General features: G+C 38.0%; 1 protein-coding gene across 1 annotated transcript in view; it reads left to right on the top strand.

The window, feature by feature from the left end:
• Nucleotides 1-394: 394 nt before the first annotated feature.
• The window catches only part of npy2rl (neuropeptide Y receptor Y2, like), a gene marked incomplete at its 5' end in the record, with an annotated part of 52,309 nt that continues 32,876 nt past the window's right edge, over nt 395-19,827 (top strand). Inside the window, 1 exon segment of the mRNA XM_005950376.3 lies at nt 395-527. Coding sequence (XP_005950438.2) covers nt 395-527 — 133 coding nt within the window.

Here is a 19,827-nt window from a genome sequence, read left to right as displayed (position 1 = left end):
CCCGTGTACGTGTGGACGTAGCCTAAAGTGATTGCAATTTTTTCCCATTATTCCCATTTACCCTTACATCAGTCTGCAATACAGCCAGTTGACAAGTGACTGTAGGTTCAGACGCCCAAAATGTGTCTTATGTTTCAGTTAGTTTTTTATATTATAACACACTGTTTTGCTCTCTGTGTAAACAAAACACATTATAATTAAATAAATTTGGTAAAAGTAGGAAATAAAACATAAAACTATCTAAAAGAAGAGTATCATATAATCTCGATTCATTCTTCAGTTGAGGGATACAGAAGTTCCACTTCACATCACCTCTGTTTTTTCTAAATTAGTTTATTCTGCTGCAACAATTTACCTCTGAGAGATGTTTACAGCTGTTTGTTTTGTTTTACAGGTGGTGTTGATCCTGGCCTACAGCACCATTATTGTGCTGGGAGTTCTGGGTAATTCTCTTGTCATCTATGTCATCTATCGCTTCAAGACGCTCCGCACTGTCACCAACTTCTTCATTGCTAATTTGGCTGTTGGTAAGTTTATACATACAGACGCACGCCAGCAGCTTTTTGTTGCTTCTAATATAATACTGTCACTGTGCTCAGAGCAATAAAACACTTTCTGACATGTGTAGGTGGTGGTGTTTGTGTGTTTTTGTCTCCAAGTGCATGTCTTCTTAAGATTGCTGGGAACTTAATCTGTTTGGGAACATGAGCCCATGACAGAAATCATTCAAATTTAAGATTTAAAGATAAGAGTAAGGTTAAAAGTTTGGATTTGGTTGAGTTTATGGTAAAGTTAGGTTTGTGCTATTGTTAAAACAAGGACAGTGTGCCGTTATGGGTGCATGTCTAATGCAGGGGCGTTAACACCTTTCTTATATCACCACTCTGAAGACCGATGAGCGTTGTCAACAGGTTTACTGACATTCAAAAGGGTAAAGGCAAGGCAAGGCAAGGCAAATTTATTTGTATAACACAATTCAACAACAAGGTGATTCAAAGTGCTTTACAGAGACATTAGAAACAAAGACAAATAAAAAGCATGATTTAAAATTGATTAAAAAAAAAAAAAAACAGTATATAAAATCAAAACAGAATAAAATCAGTAGTTAAATGTAAGTTTTGAAATTTAAGCTTAAAAGTGTGGATTTGGTGCTTTATTCAAATGCAGCTGAGTCTGGGTCAGGAGGTCACTGATGTATTTTGGTCCTAAACCATTCAGAGCTTTATAGACCAGCATCAGAACTTTAAAGTCTATCCTCTGACGGACAGGCAGCCAGTGTAAAGACCTCAGAGCTGGACTGATGTGGTCCACTTTTTTGGTCTTAGTGAGGACTCGAGCAGCAGAGTTCTGAATGAGCTGTAGTTGTCTGACTGATTTTTTAGGTAGACCTGTAAAGATGCTGTTACAGTAATCAAGCCTACTAAAGATGAATGCATGGACTAGTTTTTCCAGGTCCTGTTGAGACATCAGATCTTTTATCCTTGAAATATTCTTGAGGTGATAGTAAGCTGACTTTGTTATTGTCTTAATGTGTTTTTCTAAGTTTAGGTCTGCATCCATCACTACACCCAAATTTCTCGCCTGGTTTGTGGTTTTTAGGTGTATAGATTGAAGTTCTCTGGTGACCTGTAATCGTTTTTCTTTGGCGCCAAAGACTATTACCTCAGTTTTGTTTTTGTTTAGCTGGAGAAAATTGTGGCACAACCAGTCATTAATTTCCTCAATGCATTTACCAAGAGCCTGTACAGGGCCTCGGTCTCCTGGTGACATTGTGATATAAAACTAAAAGCAAGACAAAAAATACAGTCATGACATACATATGTGCAGCATAATATGCATTTATATACCACCCTGCTACTACATAGCATATGTCTAATTATGTAAACTTTTTAAACTACTACTGATGCTATCCCAGACGAACTCCAAAATCACAGGTAACTAGCTTAACAAAAGGACGAGCTTTACAGCCAAATACTGCATTAGCGGGCAACATATTGTACAAAAAACAAAGTTGCAACTTATACTTTAAGTACATACCGGCGATACAACCATAAACAGAAGATGTGGACAGTATTTCTTCCAACAGGACACCATAAACTGTGTGCCGATATGTTTCCCTTCTTCTTTCTCACTTGCTTTGCTTGACTGAGCGGATTACTTGGAGCAGCCACAGAGGGCGCTGTAAACACATAATAAATAACAACTGACTGAGAATGATATTTTAGTGATACAACATTTTACAACTTTTAGTGATACAGAACAGACAGCTTCATGTTAAGGATTCCTCAGGATGACAAGTCTTCAAGAATTGTGCATTTATACAATTTATGCAATTGCAATTTATACAAGCACAGAGATAAGTCCATTTTTAGAGCCCTAAGAAGATGATTACCCTTTCCTAACCTTCATTAGTGCTGTTTTGGTGCTTATTTACAATATTATTAGGAAGCACTGAAATCATTTTCATTGCTATGCAGATAATACCCAGTTTGATTTATTAATGAATGTAGATGATACAAATTATGTTCTTAAAATATAGGCATGTCTTCAAGACATCAAGACCTGGATGACCTCAAAGTTCCTACTTCTAAATTCAGACAAAACTGAGGTTATGGCACTCAGTTCTAAAAGTCTGAGAAACATGGTGTCTAAGCAGATAGTTACTTACTGGGTAATATCAACTTGGAGTCATTTTTAACAGGATTTGTCCTTCAGTGTTCTCATTAAGCAAATATGTAGGACTGCGTTCATTCATTTGCTTAATATTGCTAAAGTCTCAGAACAGCCTTCAGTTGATCCAGAATATTTCAGCAAGAGAGCAAAATGAGATTGCAAAAGGAGACTTTTCTCTAAAATTGGCTTCTCTTCATTGGCTTTGTGTTAAATTCAGAATTGAATTTAAAATCCTTCTCCTCACATATAAGGTATTGAATAATCAGGCTCCGCCATATCTTAAAGACCTTATATCAGCCCATTATACTAACAGAGCACTTTACTCTCAGACTGCATGTTGTGGTTTTGAATAGTGGAGAACTGGAGATCAAGCATTCAGCCATCTCTAATAAATAACCTCCCAGTTTGAATTTGAGAGACTGTCACTCTCTCTACTCTTGACACTAGGTTTAAAACTTTCTTTTTCTTGAAGGTTGCAGTTGGCAAACTTTATCCTTGCTAAATCATTAGCAGTTATTATACTCTGGTTCTTGCTCCCATAGTGACTCTTTTGTCCTGTGTCTCTCTGCTTTCTTCTCTTTCCAGTCAGTACCAAGGAGTTGAGGCAGATGGCTGCCCCTCCCTGAGCCTGGTTCTGCTGGAGGTTTGAAAGTAAATTTAGAGAGTATGATAGAACCAGGTTTGGCCCCTTGTGGAAAAAATAGAAAGCCAATACATATCCTGAAGTGGAGATGTGTGGTATCAAGGCTTTCCAATCTTAATGCTTCCCACAGGAGGGATTTATTTGATTTTGATTTTTGAAACTATCTCCGAATGTTTTCTGCCATTTTCATTGCTTGTTCTGTTCTTTCTCCATTGTAAGTTTTACACATCCAGATGCTCGTTCCAGTGTTAAAAGGTTGTGCCACAGACATTATGAGCCATTTTGCCTGAAAACCCCTCTTTGGATTGTTTCATCACGTTAATAATGTTAGCGTTACCCATCTGGTGATCTGAATGATAAAAGTTAACTTAATGGAGACTGCCCTTGGTAATATTCCTTTTAATCCCTGGTGGTTTTGTGGATTTTCATCTTTAGATAGTGATCAATGTTTACATGCCACAAGCTCACATATTTGAAGCCTGCTAGCAAGAGAAATGGCAGAGTGAGAGTGTGGTAGAAAGAGGAAAAGTTCCCAAGATGTTTCCCTGGAGAGGTTTATTCACTTCTGTTGCACTATCTAGTCATTCTACACTAGTGCCAACACTGAGTTCATCATTATTAGATCAATGAAATTGCATTATGAGGGCTAGATTTATGGGAATTGGTTAAATGAGTCCCAAAATGAAATTCAACCACTGAGAATGGTATGTCAACTTGATGTCAAGCGTAACAGGTAAACAGAGGTGGTCTTCTAATGTCGAAGTTGTAATCTTGCAATGAGTTTGATAGACTTCTTTGCATGTAAATGGAAAATGCAACTTAACCTTTTAAAGCCAAGTGTATCATATTTGATATGTGAGTTATGGTGAGTTTTTGAGACTTCTACATGATCAGTAAAGACTACCGCCCTCTTGTTTGTTTGTTTTTTTAATTTCATTGTGAGGTTCACTATACACTCCAACTTTTCCACTCCCATTACCATAGAAATCTTTCATCATAAGATTAAGGTGTTCTCCCTAAACAGATTTCTGGGGCGAGTGAACCCAAACAACAGCAGCAAAATGCTGCCTGCAGCATAACACAGTCACCGTTTCTTCAACGTAGGGGTCAAAAGTTCAGCTTATTCCTTTAATTTCTAACCCGTCTGTATATGTGTATGTGTAAGCTGTCAGTAAGGATGACTCAAACATCTGCCGCTGTGTGCTAGATCTTAGTGATGTCTCAAATTTGTTGGCTGGTTCGAGTGGGAGAGGCCAGCGGATGCAGAGATGAACTCAGACATTTGTTGTTTTTGTGACAGGCAGACATTTTAAATGGAGGAATCAGAGTTTTCTTTACCAATATGTGAAGAGTGTCTGTGTGAGCACATAAATAAGGATTTTATACAGAGGACAGAAAAGTGACATCTAAAGAGTTCAAAAGAATTTCAAGAGATGCACAAATCCTATTTTGCCATTTTCCTTTTTATTTTATGTATGATGACCCAATTCATAATAATAATTCTTTATTTAAAAGGGACAGTACAGATTAACATCGTCCAAGTATAAAACATAAAATTGATGTACTGCACATAAGTTTATAGGTATTGCTAGTTTCCAACCATTGTCCCTTGTTGGGCTTACATTCACAATACACGGAGTTAAAACATACATTTTCATGAAACCAAAATAAACCATGAATACAGCTACAATTTTAGACAATGTAAAAAGAAAAAAAAGATTACTTAAAATGACTACAGCTCTGATTTCCCTTTAACCAACCTTTAACCTTCAATGTAAATGATCTAATACCTGTAAGGCGAAAGCGCATCAAATCCGATTTTTTTGACCCTATGCGACCCATATCCGATCATGGTATGACAGTGTGAACGGCACAAATCCGATATTTTCAAATCCGATCTGGGTCACTTTCGTATGTGGTACTGAATCCGATACATATCCGATGTTTCAGAAAGCGACTGCTGTTTGAATGGTCAAGTCGCATTAAATCCGTCTTTTACGTCACTGACACAAGACAGACGCCAATTATCAGCGCCGGAGAAGACATCGCGAACGCTTCCTGGCCATCCGGTGAAACTGTTGGGAAGACAACGTTGGAGAAACGTTAACATTTTATTTGTACTGTATAATCTGCAGATTCTGACAGAAATCTGCAGCTATCCTTTGAAGCACCGCTCCTCTAAAACAGCAATAAGGATCATTATTAGGTTATCTCATTATTATGTAAATAACAAAATAACTTAAAGCAAAAATTGGGAAACGTAAAGTCCGAAGTCTTTATATTAAGGGCCATCAGTCAAACAATATCTGTTTGCTCTGGGTCTAAACAGAGCGCGTTGTGTGTGACGTCTTCTTTTGCGCATGCGGGCCGCTTTGAGCGTTCACACTAGAGCGCGTTTGCTGTCGCATTTTATTTGTAGTGTGAACGAGCAGACAAAAAAATTGGATTTGATCAAAAAATCGGAATTGAGCATTAAGACCTGCAGTGTGAACTAGCCTAAACAGCAATGGGCCAAGGACAGTTCCTTGGGGGATACCCGTTCTATTTTCCAACATGGATGACTTTTTTTGGTCAACCCTCACACACTGCTCTCTTATGTAAAGATAAGACTCAAACTGCTTGTTTTGAAAAATCTAAATTAAAATGATCTATGATCTATTTTTTATTAGCACAATATATTTTTAATGTTAGAGAAGGAGACTTTGGGTATACAAAAGGCAAAGCTCAAAAGGAAGTTAAACGTGATGTGCTTTAGAATGACAATAATCAGACGTTTCTAAAAAATAAAGTCGAAACTTTAATGTTTCATTACAAGATCCCTTTTTTTATTGGTCATAATTACTGTATTATCATGCATTATCATTTTGGTTTTCTGAATTGTTAATTGTATTTAGATGTATTATGTGATTCAGAGGTGAATGTAGGCAGTTTGGCTAGGATCACTCAAATCTGATTATAAAGATTATAAAGAATAATTAGTTGACCCCACTAAGCACAGTGGGAATAAACATTTACCACTGAGATATTTCTTATTAAAAAGATATTCAAATATTTGCATTACAGTGGTCCCTCGCTATAACACGGTTCACCTTTCGTATTTTTTTGTGCAATTTGCCTCTTCTTCTTTCTTCTTTTCTTTTTGTACAGCGCATCGTGTTCTGCTTCCTGATCAGCTGTAGACAATTATCAATCAATCTCGTGCCGCATCTCCTGTACAGTACAGAATGCGTTCAGCTTGTCAAATTTATATAAATCTTCACTAGCAGTGTGAATCAGAAGTGCTGTACTGTATGTTTGTAAGTTTTCTCCCCAACAATACCGGAAAAAAGTTTGGTACCATCAAAGGCACCTGCGTTTTTTTAAAACTATAAAAAATGGACAGGTGACCAACTTTGGGGAAATTTCTCGGCCCACCTAATTTTTAAAAAAGACAGGAAAGGAGTACATTGATATTTATTTCAAAAATAAGCATCTTAGATTACACTGTGCACAAAACAGGAGATGCATTTTCTAATGGAAATAATAATGAATCCATCACACAGTGGGGCATTCAGTGTCACCAGCTATGAGTTCCATTTCAAATGTTTCCATATTAAAATTACCTGCAAAAGCTCAAGAATGCCCAATATCTAACTTGCACAGACCCAAATGCTCCATAATCCTTCAGCACCAAACTACTGTTAACAAAATCACTAACATGGGCTTAGTTATTACGACAGTAACTTATGTATGTTTTTTCTTTCCCAAATTGTATGACTTAACTGTAAAACTATGTCAGTAGAATTCAGCTGAGAAAGCGCACTTCGAGGGTCTGTCCATAATTACGACATTACATGTATAAATATTCCTAAGTAAGTCTTTAACGCCATCTCTGTACCTGAATATTTGAAAAAGAGCCAAAGCAGAAGTAAAATTATTGCACAGTTTCAGCACTAATAATAGGTCAAAAATGACTAATTCAGGAATGATTCTGCAGATAAAGCATGAGGAATTCTGGCTTTTGATCTATTAAATTAATGAAATTAAAATATTTTAATTGACCACCCTCCAGGTAGTGATTTCTCGCGCAGTTCTTCTTAAGTGAGAATTCAAGATTTTTCCCATTGTTGTCAGTAAAATAATTTGATGTGCACAAAATAAATATTTTAAATTACTTCCCCAGAAAAATGTATACAATAATTTAGACATTAGGGAAGAATATTTCATCTATGAAGGAATGGGTGAGAGAGTCAAACGTCTAAAGGAAATGTTGTCAGTCATCTGCATTTGTTAATGAGATGTAAATCTAGAATATTTATTTAAATTTTAGAAATATTAAGATGCATTTTCTTAGAACATTTGATGGTGCTGATTGCACACGATGAATCAAATGCAGTCTTTCAGTATTCATAGAGTGAGAGTCAAAACAAAGACTGAGCAGTAATAAGTGTAGCAACAGAAGACTGGTATCACGTGACTGAAGTTTTGTTTTCTGGCTGTAAAGGACTAAACTGCCTTTGTGCCAGTTTTACCTTTTTAATGAGTTGGAGACTATGTTGGTGTCAACATGAAGCATGAAACAGGACTGAACAGCAAGAGAAGCCAAGACCAATTCTTAATCACCTGCTTTGATACGTGGTAGGCAGTTTCACCTCAGTTTTATTTCTGTCTAATGAGACAAGTGTAAACAGTTTCACATGTCCCCCGGCTGTGATGCTTACTTGTGAAACTTCACTCGGCTGCATGATTCACCGTACTTTGTTTTAGCGCAACTATTCATGTTCAAACTGAAAGATGGGTTGAAAATCTGTGTTTTTAGGTTATTCTCAGAAATGCCAACACAACTGAGAGAGTTTTGCCATAAATTAGTGTGAACAAGACATAAATGATAGCAATTAATTAAAACATACAAAACATCCTGATAAATCTTAGAGAATTTAGTCTTCTAAATGCATGACTTAACATGAAACGACTAACTAAACAGGTGAATTTATAAGCACCACATCAGCACACATGCTAATGAATTTTAACAAACTGTGAGAGGTAATGGAGTGTGATGTGGGAGGGAAATTGCCTTAGCTGTCAGAGCTCGTCAGGCCTGAAGAAGCACAATAATATATTTTATTCAGAGCATACACTTCAGGGAGCATTGATGTAGCAGTAAACAAGACAACAAACATTGATGGACAGGTAAAATGTTTCTTCATAGAGAGAGAAGTATCAGTACTACAAGGCGTGTTAAGATGAGAGTGCACAGACAAAGAATCTCTGCAAAGAGACTGTTTGTTATTGTCAATAAATCTAATAAAGACACACAAATGCCTCCTCCTATTTTTGCTGTTGCTTAAAAAGCTGAACTATCATAGATCTCTGTTTTACAGACTTCTACTATTGTCTAAAAATTCCACGCTGTGTGAGTCGATCCTCCTTTAGTAGTACATTGTGTTTGGGAAATGTTAAGATTTAACTTCGAGGGTATAATAATGTGTACTTCATTAATACCCATGGAGAAATTCTCTGCAAAAACAACCAAAATCAATAATCATCACACAAAGAGTAACCCCTCGAAACTCACCACAATAATCAACAGTAAACACAAAGACTGCAATCCAAAAACTAAAAAAGAGCAAAATCCACAACAGAAACTTTTACCAACCAAAAACACAACAGAGAGCCCAGCAACCAACAACGTAGAAAAAAACACATTATCTCCTAACAAAAACCAATAATTGAATAATATTTAAACTAATATTTAAACAACCAAAACTAACACCAGAATCTACCAAAACAAAAATGATCACAACACATAATAAAAAACCAGCAGAATTCAAAAACAAAAAACCCAACCACAACAGCAGCTATTCACAATCAACAACAGCAAAAGGTCCCAAGGACTGACAATCCACAAAAATAGCAATTATCATCCAACATAAACCAAAAACAAAACCAAACAAAACAGAAAAACCTTACCACCGCTACTGGACGTATTTAAAAAATTTACCAATCAAGAATAAAAACCCAACCATCACTATAACAGCCAATAAAAAAGCCCCACAAGCCAACAAAATAAGTCAAAAAAAGTACTAGAAATGACAAACATCGCAATACCAACAATCACACATAGAGAGGCTGAACTCCATCCTGACTTGATTTTAATGTTTGAAGTAAACACAAATTATATAGCAGAAAGAAAAGTAGCTTACTTCTAAAAGATAATGTGATGTGATTAATTTTACGGTTAATATTGCGATGCATCTTTAAAATATCCATTCATATCAGGATGATTCACAACAATTTTATGCCCATAACTCTCTCACATGTTGTCTTTGGAGCAATCATTTGCAAATCTGTTCAGTTGTGTCGAGGCATGTAATAGAAAGGGATGCGATTGTGACAAGTGATGCTAAGTCAAAAGCAGTTTAATCTATTTTAGGACTATACCGGATTTTCCTTGGTCCCAAAAACCTGAGAACCCCTTAGCCTAGTTCAGTAACATCTCGCTATCGTGCAGTTATGAGTGTGGAACTTCCTTACACCCGTCTAATGCTGACAAAATAAGGTGGTAAATAGTTAATTGCAGTTTTATTATTTATAATAAATGATAAACAACTTTACATGCAGTCACAGCTCATTGTAGAACTGCTGTACATTTAAGCTAAAATCCTTTAAATTCACAACCACTTCACTGTTTTTAAATGAAGCATATGACTATTTTATAAAGCAGCAAGATGAAGACAGAAACAACCGCGTGTTGTATTGTTAAAATCTCTTTAACTGTGACTCGATGACCTACATGCCTTCTGGTTTAAGCTTTTTGAGGCGCTGCAATCAGCTTTGTGAGGTCCCTGGCATCCCCTCTCCATCTGTCACAAAGTACAAAATGAGCTAATAAAGAAAAAGAAAAAAATAATTAGATCAAACGCCATTTGCTTACTCGTGTGTGTGTGTGCCTAACTCTACGTGTGTTCGTGTGCAGAAGCATCTTTATATAGCCCCGAGACTCGCTTGTTCTGAGAGGAGTAGAGAAAATTGGATGCAAAATAAAATCCACCATTGGCCATCATTAATAAATGCTCACACATACTTACTGTTCATGTCCTGGAAAAACACTATTAACTTATTTTTGCCTTTTGCAAGATTTGCAAATTAAATCCTCAGTTAAATCTCAGTGTAATGTTTTTCATTACTACTTCCTTGCACTCCTTCTCCTTCACTCCTTCACAATGCACTGTGGTCACTGCACATCTAGCAAGGCTTACATATAATATCAGTGGCATTATATATATGTTGGCTCAGTTTTATTAATTTAGATCCAGTTCACAATAAGGTGTTTTATATTGTAGGATAAATGCCATACAGTACTAGACTGAACATCACAGTAGTCAGATAATCCCTTATGATTAGCACTGGGTAAAAGCTGAAAGGCTACCTCAAAGCTTACCTGGTTCGATGTAACATGGATATATGTGTAGGATATTGGCAGTGATTTGATAAACGCGGGTTGTAGCGGATATTCTATCAATATTACATATTTGCATGCTCTAGTTTGCTGAGGCTATCCCAAGCCAGCTAAGAGACATTTTCCCAGACCCTGGGGTCTGGCCAGGCTCTCCTTCTGGTAAGAGATGCATAAAACACCTCTCCAAGGAAGGGTCCCGAGGTTGTATCCTGATCTAATGCCCAAACTACCTCCGCTTGCTCCTTTCAGTGTAGAGGAGTAGCAGCTCTACTCTGAGCTAGTCACTGTAGTCACTAGGGATGGGTATCATTTAGGTTTTATCTGATACCAGTACCAAACCGGTACTTTTGAAACGGTGCCGGTGCTTAAACGGTGCTCGAACCGGTGCTTAAAGAATCAAGAACACAAACTTTGTCCAAAAACCTCTCATGTTTAGCTGGGGTTTTTTTGTAAAAAGATAACAATGTTAGCCTTTTCTGAAGCTATGGGGCATATATGGTATCACTCTTGGCTGGAAGCAGTGCTTAAACAATGGAAAAAAAAAACCACCAACTTTGTCCAAAAACCTCTCATGTTTAGTTGTTTTCCACTTTTTCTTTGGTCATTTTAGCCTTTTTGGCCAGGGTGAAGAGAGTATCTGCCATCAAACAAGAAAGACAGCTGCATGTAACTACGATGGTGTTTGCTAGTTCACCTTACATTTGTTAATGTAATAACGTGGTTAGCCTACTCAACGGAAATTACACACGAACAACATTAAGCTACTCACGCAGAGAAGAACGGCTGCTGCTGCCATCATCATCCGTCCCCATTTCTGCTACACTGGCAGGGCTAGGGGTCAGGACTCTCCTCTTCGGGTTTTTGGGGGATGTTGCTAACTCCAGGTCCGATAACAGGCACCACATCTGCAGTAGATGTGCACGGTGTGAGGTCTCGCAGCAAGCTATCAAATACGGTGCATTTCTCGGCTTTTAAAAAAACGCCATGCGTCGCCAGGTGTTTCATCGGATTTGAGGTGTTACCTCCTTTGACAGTATCACCTTAAAGCACTTGTTGCAGGTTGCTGAGTTTGCATCTTTTGCTGTGAAGTACAGCCAGACTTTGACCGCTTTGCTTTGGGCATTTTTAATCTGTAGCTCTGCTCTAAAAGAACGTACGTACCTGGGCCCGCCTACTACGCTTGCAAAGGTAAAATGATTGGCTGGAATCCAAAGTGTATATGACATCTCAGGAAAAAAAAGCACTGAAATAAAGCACCGAAATGTGCGCTGCTTTTCAGTCTGGTTACTACCGTTTATGTCAGAACCAGTGCCATAATGGCACCGGATACCGGTACCCATCCCTAGTAGTTACTACAGAGGCAGCTCATTTCTACTACATGTATCTGAGCTCTTAGCCATAGGTGAGGGGGTACTGCAGATAGACTAGTAACATAACAGCATTTCCTGTACTCTTAGCTCTCTCTCACCACAATAGACCCGTATTGCATGCTACAGATGGTTCACCAGTCTCCCTTGAGCTGATGTAATAACTTTAGAGATAAATTGCTCATATAGTGTAAAATGCATATGGTGAGCTTTTGTTTTCTTTTGTGGCATGCTGAGACTGAGAGCAGTATATTCTGCTCTGATCCAGGCAAATAGTCCAGAGTTTCAGGGATGCATGTACTACAGTGAACGCATAAAGACGTTACATAAAACTGAGACATGACACAAGCAGATATGACAGTCTGCATAAACAGTCATGCTCAGTTTATCTCTCAGTACCCCATCCGTCTGGCAGGACACAAGCACAGCTTTCATGCCTTTGAAATATTTTCTGGCATCTTCACCGTTTGCTTATAACATCTGAAGAAGTTAGATGCTTGTGTTTTCCAGCTGAACACACCTTCACTGATGGAGAGGAGAAGTGATAGATGTCAGTTTCTTTCTTTTTCAGCACATTATATCATAATGAATGAAATTGAGTATGAGAAATGATAATCTGAATGAAAGTGCTGCTGAGAGTCTTTCATGGTGCCAGAGGCTGCTTTTTGTAAAAACGCTCTAAAACTGTGCACCCAAACTGAGCAACCTTGGACTCGGTAGATAAAATTTTGAAAATATAGTATAGCATGTTAAAATATAGCATGTTGCTGTCTCCGGCAGGTCAGGGTGAGATTTGAAAGCAAAAAAGTAATGAAACAGTCACAGTAGTCCTAAACAGCCTTTCCATTTTAGCCTTTTCACTGGGTAACATTTTAAAAACTGAGCTGTTAATTAGAATTGGGCCTGCTCATGAGGAGAGGTTTAAAGGTTACAAACACTGCTGCAGTGTCTTAGAAAAGACCTGCGGCTGAAAATGAAAAGCATTTGAGACCATGCATTTACTTGGATGATCTGATATCGTCGTGTTGGTGTTGTTCCCAGATCATCATGAAAATGTTGTTCCAGGTTCAACATTGCAAGTGACCAATCACATTGTTGTGACGTTATTCTTTTGCGCTGCCAAGCCATTCGTGCATTTATGAAATTCCAATGTTGCAAGGACAATATCAATTCTGCTTACCGTTTATTAAAGGGTTAGGGTCAGGGTCCGTTGATCACAGCGGTTTCCGCAGCTTAAGTACAGTTTTTTGTTTTACGGCGGTTTTTCCCGAAGTCGCAAAAGTATGACGTCACAACATTCTGATTGGTCACTTGCAATGTTGAACCTGGAACAACATTTAGTATGATGTGGGAACAACACCAACATGACGATATCAGATCGTTCCATTTACTTTCATTTAGTCATGAGAGAAGTATTTTACCGAGAGAGAAAATGGAAGAGGAAAAAATTATGAGGCTGCCAGTGGAACAACATTTGAAAGGAAGTTGAAACAAAGCACAGAAAAGAGAAGCTGAACTAAAAGTGACTGATGGTAAAATGTACTGACTTTAAATAAAACAAACTGTTGCACTGCTTTATTACAAAATAGAATTTTCATAAGTAAGGTTACTATTATACAGGACATCGAAATACATTAAAAAATGTTTTTCCATAGTGTATAACAATGGAGAGTAAATATATTATGGGATAGGAACTACTTTTTCCACCTATCATAGTGATAGACGTAATACGGCCGTATAAATGCGTTACAGCTCACTCAGTTGATGACAGTAAGCGGAGTCTCATGTGGTTTTAGTTCAGCTCCAGAAACTGACGGTTTGTGACACATGGGGCAAGGCCACAAACCTTGTCAAACATAAACAAAAGCAAATGATATAAACTATTAAATCATAGTAATTTAAATGATAAATTATGTATCTCTGCTGTGGCATAACCAACCATTACTTAAATCTATGGTACTTCCCCAGTAAAATCTACAAATTCACTGGTTGGCTATAGTTGGTTATTATCTCTGGGAGCTACTTTGACCATGAGCCAATGGAATCTAAATTTCTGTCATTTTCATGGTCATCTCTTGTTGACGGGGGCTAGAACTGGAACAAAGAACCAATCTTGGATGTAAAACTACAACTGTTAGAGACACCACTATATAAACCATTCTTTGGTATTGGCCAATGTTTTAGTCAGATAACTTATAATCTACTTTTTATCAGTTCTTTTTTTGTTAGATTGTTTTCTAATCTTCACTAATGCTTATTGAACCCCCTGACATTTGGTTCTGTTGAGGATTAATGTTATTCCTCCTCCAAGCTGAAGATCAGGTGGTGTTATGTAATAAACAAATATATGCATATGAATCTGCAGGCAGGGGACAAGTTTGTTGGTACTGAACGCTTGCTGTTTTCTGTTTGTTTCTTGAGGTTAAATGATCAATCACATTTGACCAGTTTGGTTCCATGGAAATAGATGGTCCATGTAGAGGCAAAAGGGGGAAGATATCCTTAAATTCACTGGTTATTAAAATCTTGGTCCAGATATTGGCTGCATCACAAGACACTAAGTCAACAGACAGTCCAGTGGTTTCGCAAAGTGGGAGATTTGTCTTTCAAGAAATTTACACAAAAATTAGCCCACCAAATGTTATTAGCTTGCCAGAGAGGTGGAACCTCTGCAAAGAACAGACCGACTAAAATGTGGATGAGGGTTCAGTCCACTCTTAAAACTGCAAAACAGAACATTACCACTGATGGAAGATGTGGTCTTTAAGTGCTTCTCTGTTACAGTGCACTCAGAAGCATGTTTTCACATCAGGATTTGTCATGATTTATAGTCGCTTAGAGATCTATTCTATGATGTTCAGCTTCATATTTTTCTACTTGGACTCTACATTTCCTTTGCCCAATTCACAGTTCAAAATAGTCCTTATTCACTTATACACTGCAGTGGTGCAGCCCCTAAATTTGTCCTTTGACTGTAACAAGATGCTGTCTGTCTGTCAAGGAATGTATGGAGAAATTAATAGTTATGTCGTCATGTTGCAATTTAATTAGATTTAAAGGTTTTGCTAGAGGCATATTATTCAAAAACGAACCAGAGAAGTTTGCTTAAACAAATGTAGGGTGCGCTGGAACATTTAATGGGCACGTTCCTTTCATATTTGAGCCTCTTTCAGTTTGTCGACATCTGAAAAAGCCCCCTTTGAATTAAAAGACAGGGCTGCTGTGAAAGAAAAATCAAACGCAGAAGGAAACAGAGAGCAAGCGATGTGACCGATGTACTGTGAAATGTGCAGGAAGGTAGAAAGATAGCAGCTAGAAAGTTGTCGGTTCAATTCCCCTGCATGAAAACAGGAGCAGTCAGGCAGTGTGTGATAAACAAAGCAAGCACTGCACTTCCTCGCCCACAGGCTCATCTGCTGCCTCTCGTTCATTAATTCTCTCAGGCTCTCTGCTGAGAGTTTTGTCTGGTTGTCTTGATGGGAGCAGTGGCTGTTGTCTCATTATTGGACATCGGATGACTTTGAGCGGACTAACTAGCTTCTGAAGTGCGATTGTTACCCCGACACATCAGAACAGAAAAGTACAAACTGTGTCTGATTTTGGTGCAGCTACGCCTCCAGCATTAACACAATGAGGAAAACATTTACTGACCCTTCCAGCTAATATGAATGACATTTGAATTTTCATCTACTATTACTTTAGTTCTTTAGCTGTGATGGAGCAGACAAGTTTTGTGGCTGGCACAAAGAGATGATCTAGTGTGGCTGCCTCATTCATATACTTTAATATGCTTAATCACCAGGCCGCTCTCATTCCAGGGCATTGAAAAAGTAGTTTTGACATCCCAACTCCATCAGTTTGTCCATTTTCTAATCCACTTATGCAATTCAGGGTCACAAAGGTTTGGCACATATCAAAAGATGTCACTGGGTGGCAAGCATTTGACACCCTAAAAGGATGCTAGTATAAATATATGCTGGTTGTACTTAATTGGCCATACGTGTAAAACCTACCTGAGTATTCCTTCATACTGAAAAATAACCAAGTAATTCTTAGTACCTAAAACTGGGCTGTCTTTAGTACCTGAACCCAACCAAGTAGCTTTTATTGCCTAAAAATAACTATTTATTGAGTAGTTCTTACTGCCTAAACCAAATGAACAAGTTAAAGTAAAAGCAAATGCAAATTAAACAAATCAGTTACTGCAATAAAAAATAAAACAAAGCACAAAACAGGACATAAACTAAAGTCTTATCACCCTTTCATCTTTGTAACGTGCCGATTGTAGGTACACAAATAAACAATTTCATTCTATTTTCCAAGGTTATTATGAATATTGATGGTATTCTGTCTTCCTTGTATGACTGCTCCTTTTCATTCAAAATTCTCTTAAAATTATTTGAAGTCTTACTTATTTCATGTAGCTGATTCATGTTTCACTGTGTGTCTGGCTGTCTTTTTTCTTTCCGTCTCCCTTCATTCCTTTCTGTCTTTGCCCTGAAGCATCACAGGAAGCAGCAGGCCAAAATTTACAAAACCGAAGGAAAGCATTGGGCAAACATCAGAATCAGCTCAACCCCAAATGGCTTTTTTGTCCTAACATAATCTGGCACAATGCCCTTATCACAAATTTAATCATCAAAAACTGACATGGTTCAGAGATTTGCAGAATAGCCTTGGCCTCCTTCCGGGGACAGTCCCTGTGGGGGCTTCATGTACCAGAAAAAACAGTCACATCTAATTAGATGTCGAATACAGGGTTCGATTGAAACAGCTGCAGCTGTTGTTTATGGTATCTCTAACACCGGTAGAGAATCAGTCAGGAGAGCAGGTGGTCCAGTCGGAACAAGAATAACAGTGCAGAGTCGATTATCTGTTAGTCCTTCAGGTGAGGAATTAAAAAACATACAGACTTTTGCAGAATTTAGCCTTTAGTCAGATGGAAGCATTCAGTCAGGATTTGATTGTTTGGATTACAGCAGGATTTATTGAATTCAAAGAAACCTTATTTCTGGAGGGGATCACAAACCTTTTGGAGTCTGATTTACTCTAGTGTAATGCACATTGGCAGCAGTACTGCAGTATCAAACACAAGCACCAACCCATGGCTGTAACATAAAAGCCAATGTGGATGTGCAGAAAGCTGCACTTTCTCAAATGTTAACTTGAGACAGGCTAAAAAAATGAGTTAATCCCCATAGGCTCCCATTTTTAAATGTCCAGCTTTATTGCAGAAATAAGCAAATTTACAGCTAGGTACAAAAAGTAATTACTGTAGCTAATTTCCTCCTTCATAAAAACTCTCTATATTTTTTCTGGATACTGGAGTTATGGGGAAATCTGATTTGATTGAGCAATATCCTGATGCAGGTGTCTGTATCTGCTAGCTGTCTATTAGGCTTCACCTTTGGGTGGCTGTAGCTCAGGTTGTAGAGCAGGTCAACTACAAATCGGAACGTTGGTGGTTCTGCTGGAGTCTGCATGCCAAATATCCTTGGGCAAGATACTATCTCCAAGTTGCTCTTTAGTGTATCCATTGGAGTATGAATGTGTGTGGATGTTAGATGGAGTACTTACATAGGAGAGTAGAAAATAGTGCTTGTGTTAATGGGTGAATGAGGCAAGTTGTGAAAAGTGCCTTGAGTGCTCAGAGTAGAAAAGCGCTATATAAGAACCAATCCATTTACAATTTACCTAAACTGGACCTGTGGACCATATTTGTGTTGTTTTCTCTATGTGTCTTTCCATTGCACACATATAGTTTTTGGATGTAATTTGCCAGCATCACCATCTGGTCAAAGTGTGGTAAGTAATATGTAGACGTGTAGTCAAGACCGCCTAAACCAAGACCAAGACAATACCAAGACCAGAGGGTATCGAGACCAAGACAAAGTCGAGACAAGACAAAAACGTCTTTAAACTGCTGCCAAATGCCGCTTCGTTTACGGGTGTCAGGCATATTTATGTGTTTTGCTTTTGCACAGCCCTCCTCACCGCTGTCTACTGTCTACCTCACTTACTGAGAGGACAGAAGCACGCTCCACTCTAGCTGAGCCACTGTGTGAGAGCTGAGCAGCGAAAGGAAATTAAGTGATAAGGGGTTATTTTACACATGGATTAGTAAAGTAATCTTTCAGTTTTTTGCTTTTTTCAAATTCTTTGCATGGTTTCATTTGTATTGCCATTAAAATTGAGGCATGTGCAGAACATCAGTGTCTGATAGACATGAATCTACAGATGTTGACTGCCCCTCAGCACCAGCTGCTGCCCCCGCTGATGCTCACACATAGAGAACTGAATCTGATTGTACTGATCATGTGTACAATCTGTCCGTCTGCAGCTCTCCGGGCAGATGGCGTCTCTCCATGTCTGATGTTTCAGGGACAGCGGCTCAGATGCTCACAAGTCGCTTTGTCTCTGCGTGTATCCTCACATGACTCAACGAATCCTGAGAAGCTCAGTGCTCCCATGGCCTTATCTGCTCTCATTGATGACATGTAAAAATTCAATTATAAAGGAACATCGAGGATAAAGGAGGAAAAAGACGATTATATTACAAAGTGGTTATATAACAACAGTAGGCAAGAAAAACACAAGATCGGACAGGAATTAGCAGCAGAGTTTTTACTGCGGTTGCCATTTTTCCTTTAATTAGTATGAAAAAACTTGAACGTTGTTTAATAGATATGACCTGCTTTTGGTGTCATCAGTGCAGAAAAAATGTGGTAGATTCGAACCGTAAAGAAAGACCCAGAGGGAGAAATAAGAGGCAAAGATACATCAGGTAAAACACATGAAAATGTTTTTAAAAATAACCTTTAGCATCAAATGAAAACACACAGGCATCATACATATATCATACTTCTACAGTTTAATTAGCTGCAGAATAAATATTCACAAACCTGTTTAGAAACCAAAGGAAATAATCAAACCAGTTTTTGGAGACTTTATTGTTGACAAAATCGGGAGAGATGTCAGGGTATGTTTGGAGCATAGGACCTCTACACATGGGGTTTGGACAAGCAGAGTAAATATAGGGACCGATTTTCCATATTTGCAGGTGAATTTACCAGGAGAAACTCTTTTCAAAGATTTTCATTTTGACATTTGAATCCACACACCAGCAATGATATGGAGTCACAGGCAGGGAGCAGGTGTCAGAAAGTTGCTGAGCTGAAAAGAGACTACAGCTACAGCACAATATGATTTTTTTGAGTCAAAACTCAAAGTGATGGAGGTGTAAAGTAAACTACACAATCAAAGTTCCTTACTTTTTTCTTTTTCTTTCTTTCTTTCTTGACACTTTGGACCCAGTTATGTAGTTGTTCCACCTGCTAGTCATTTTTAAGCTTGTGGAGCCATTTGTCTGAGTTGGTTGTAGTCTGAAGTCAATATTTTGGCTAAATGTTACATCAAGAGGGCTTTATGTGTAACAAACTGGATGTTATGAGAGTCATACATTTACAATTAAAACAAAGCATCTTAAGCAACAGTTGGGCTCACATCAACTGTAACACTGGCATCTTTAATGGAATGAGCCGATTGTGTTTGAGTGAAAAAAGAAAAAGAAAAGAAAGCTTATCTCAGTGTTACAAAAGTATTGTGTATAGTCAGGATCACAAATAAAACCACTGCATTAAACAACAACCCTTCCATTTTTTTTTCTGTATTTGGGATAATGACTACATTTTGAGAACTTGGACAAG

This window comes from Haplochromis burtoni, unplaced genomic scaffold, assembly GCF_018398535.1.
Source record: "Haplochromis burtoni strain Fernald_Lab_line unplaced genomic scaffold, NCSU_Asbu1 Contig_776, whole genome shotgun sequence".
Lineage (NCBI taxonomy): Eukaryota > Metazoa > Chordata > Actinopteri > Cichliformes > Cichlidae > Haplochromis > Haplochromis burtoni.
This window is presented reverse-complemented; position numbering and strand designations above follow the sequence as displayed.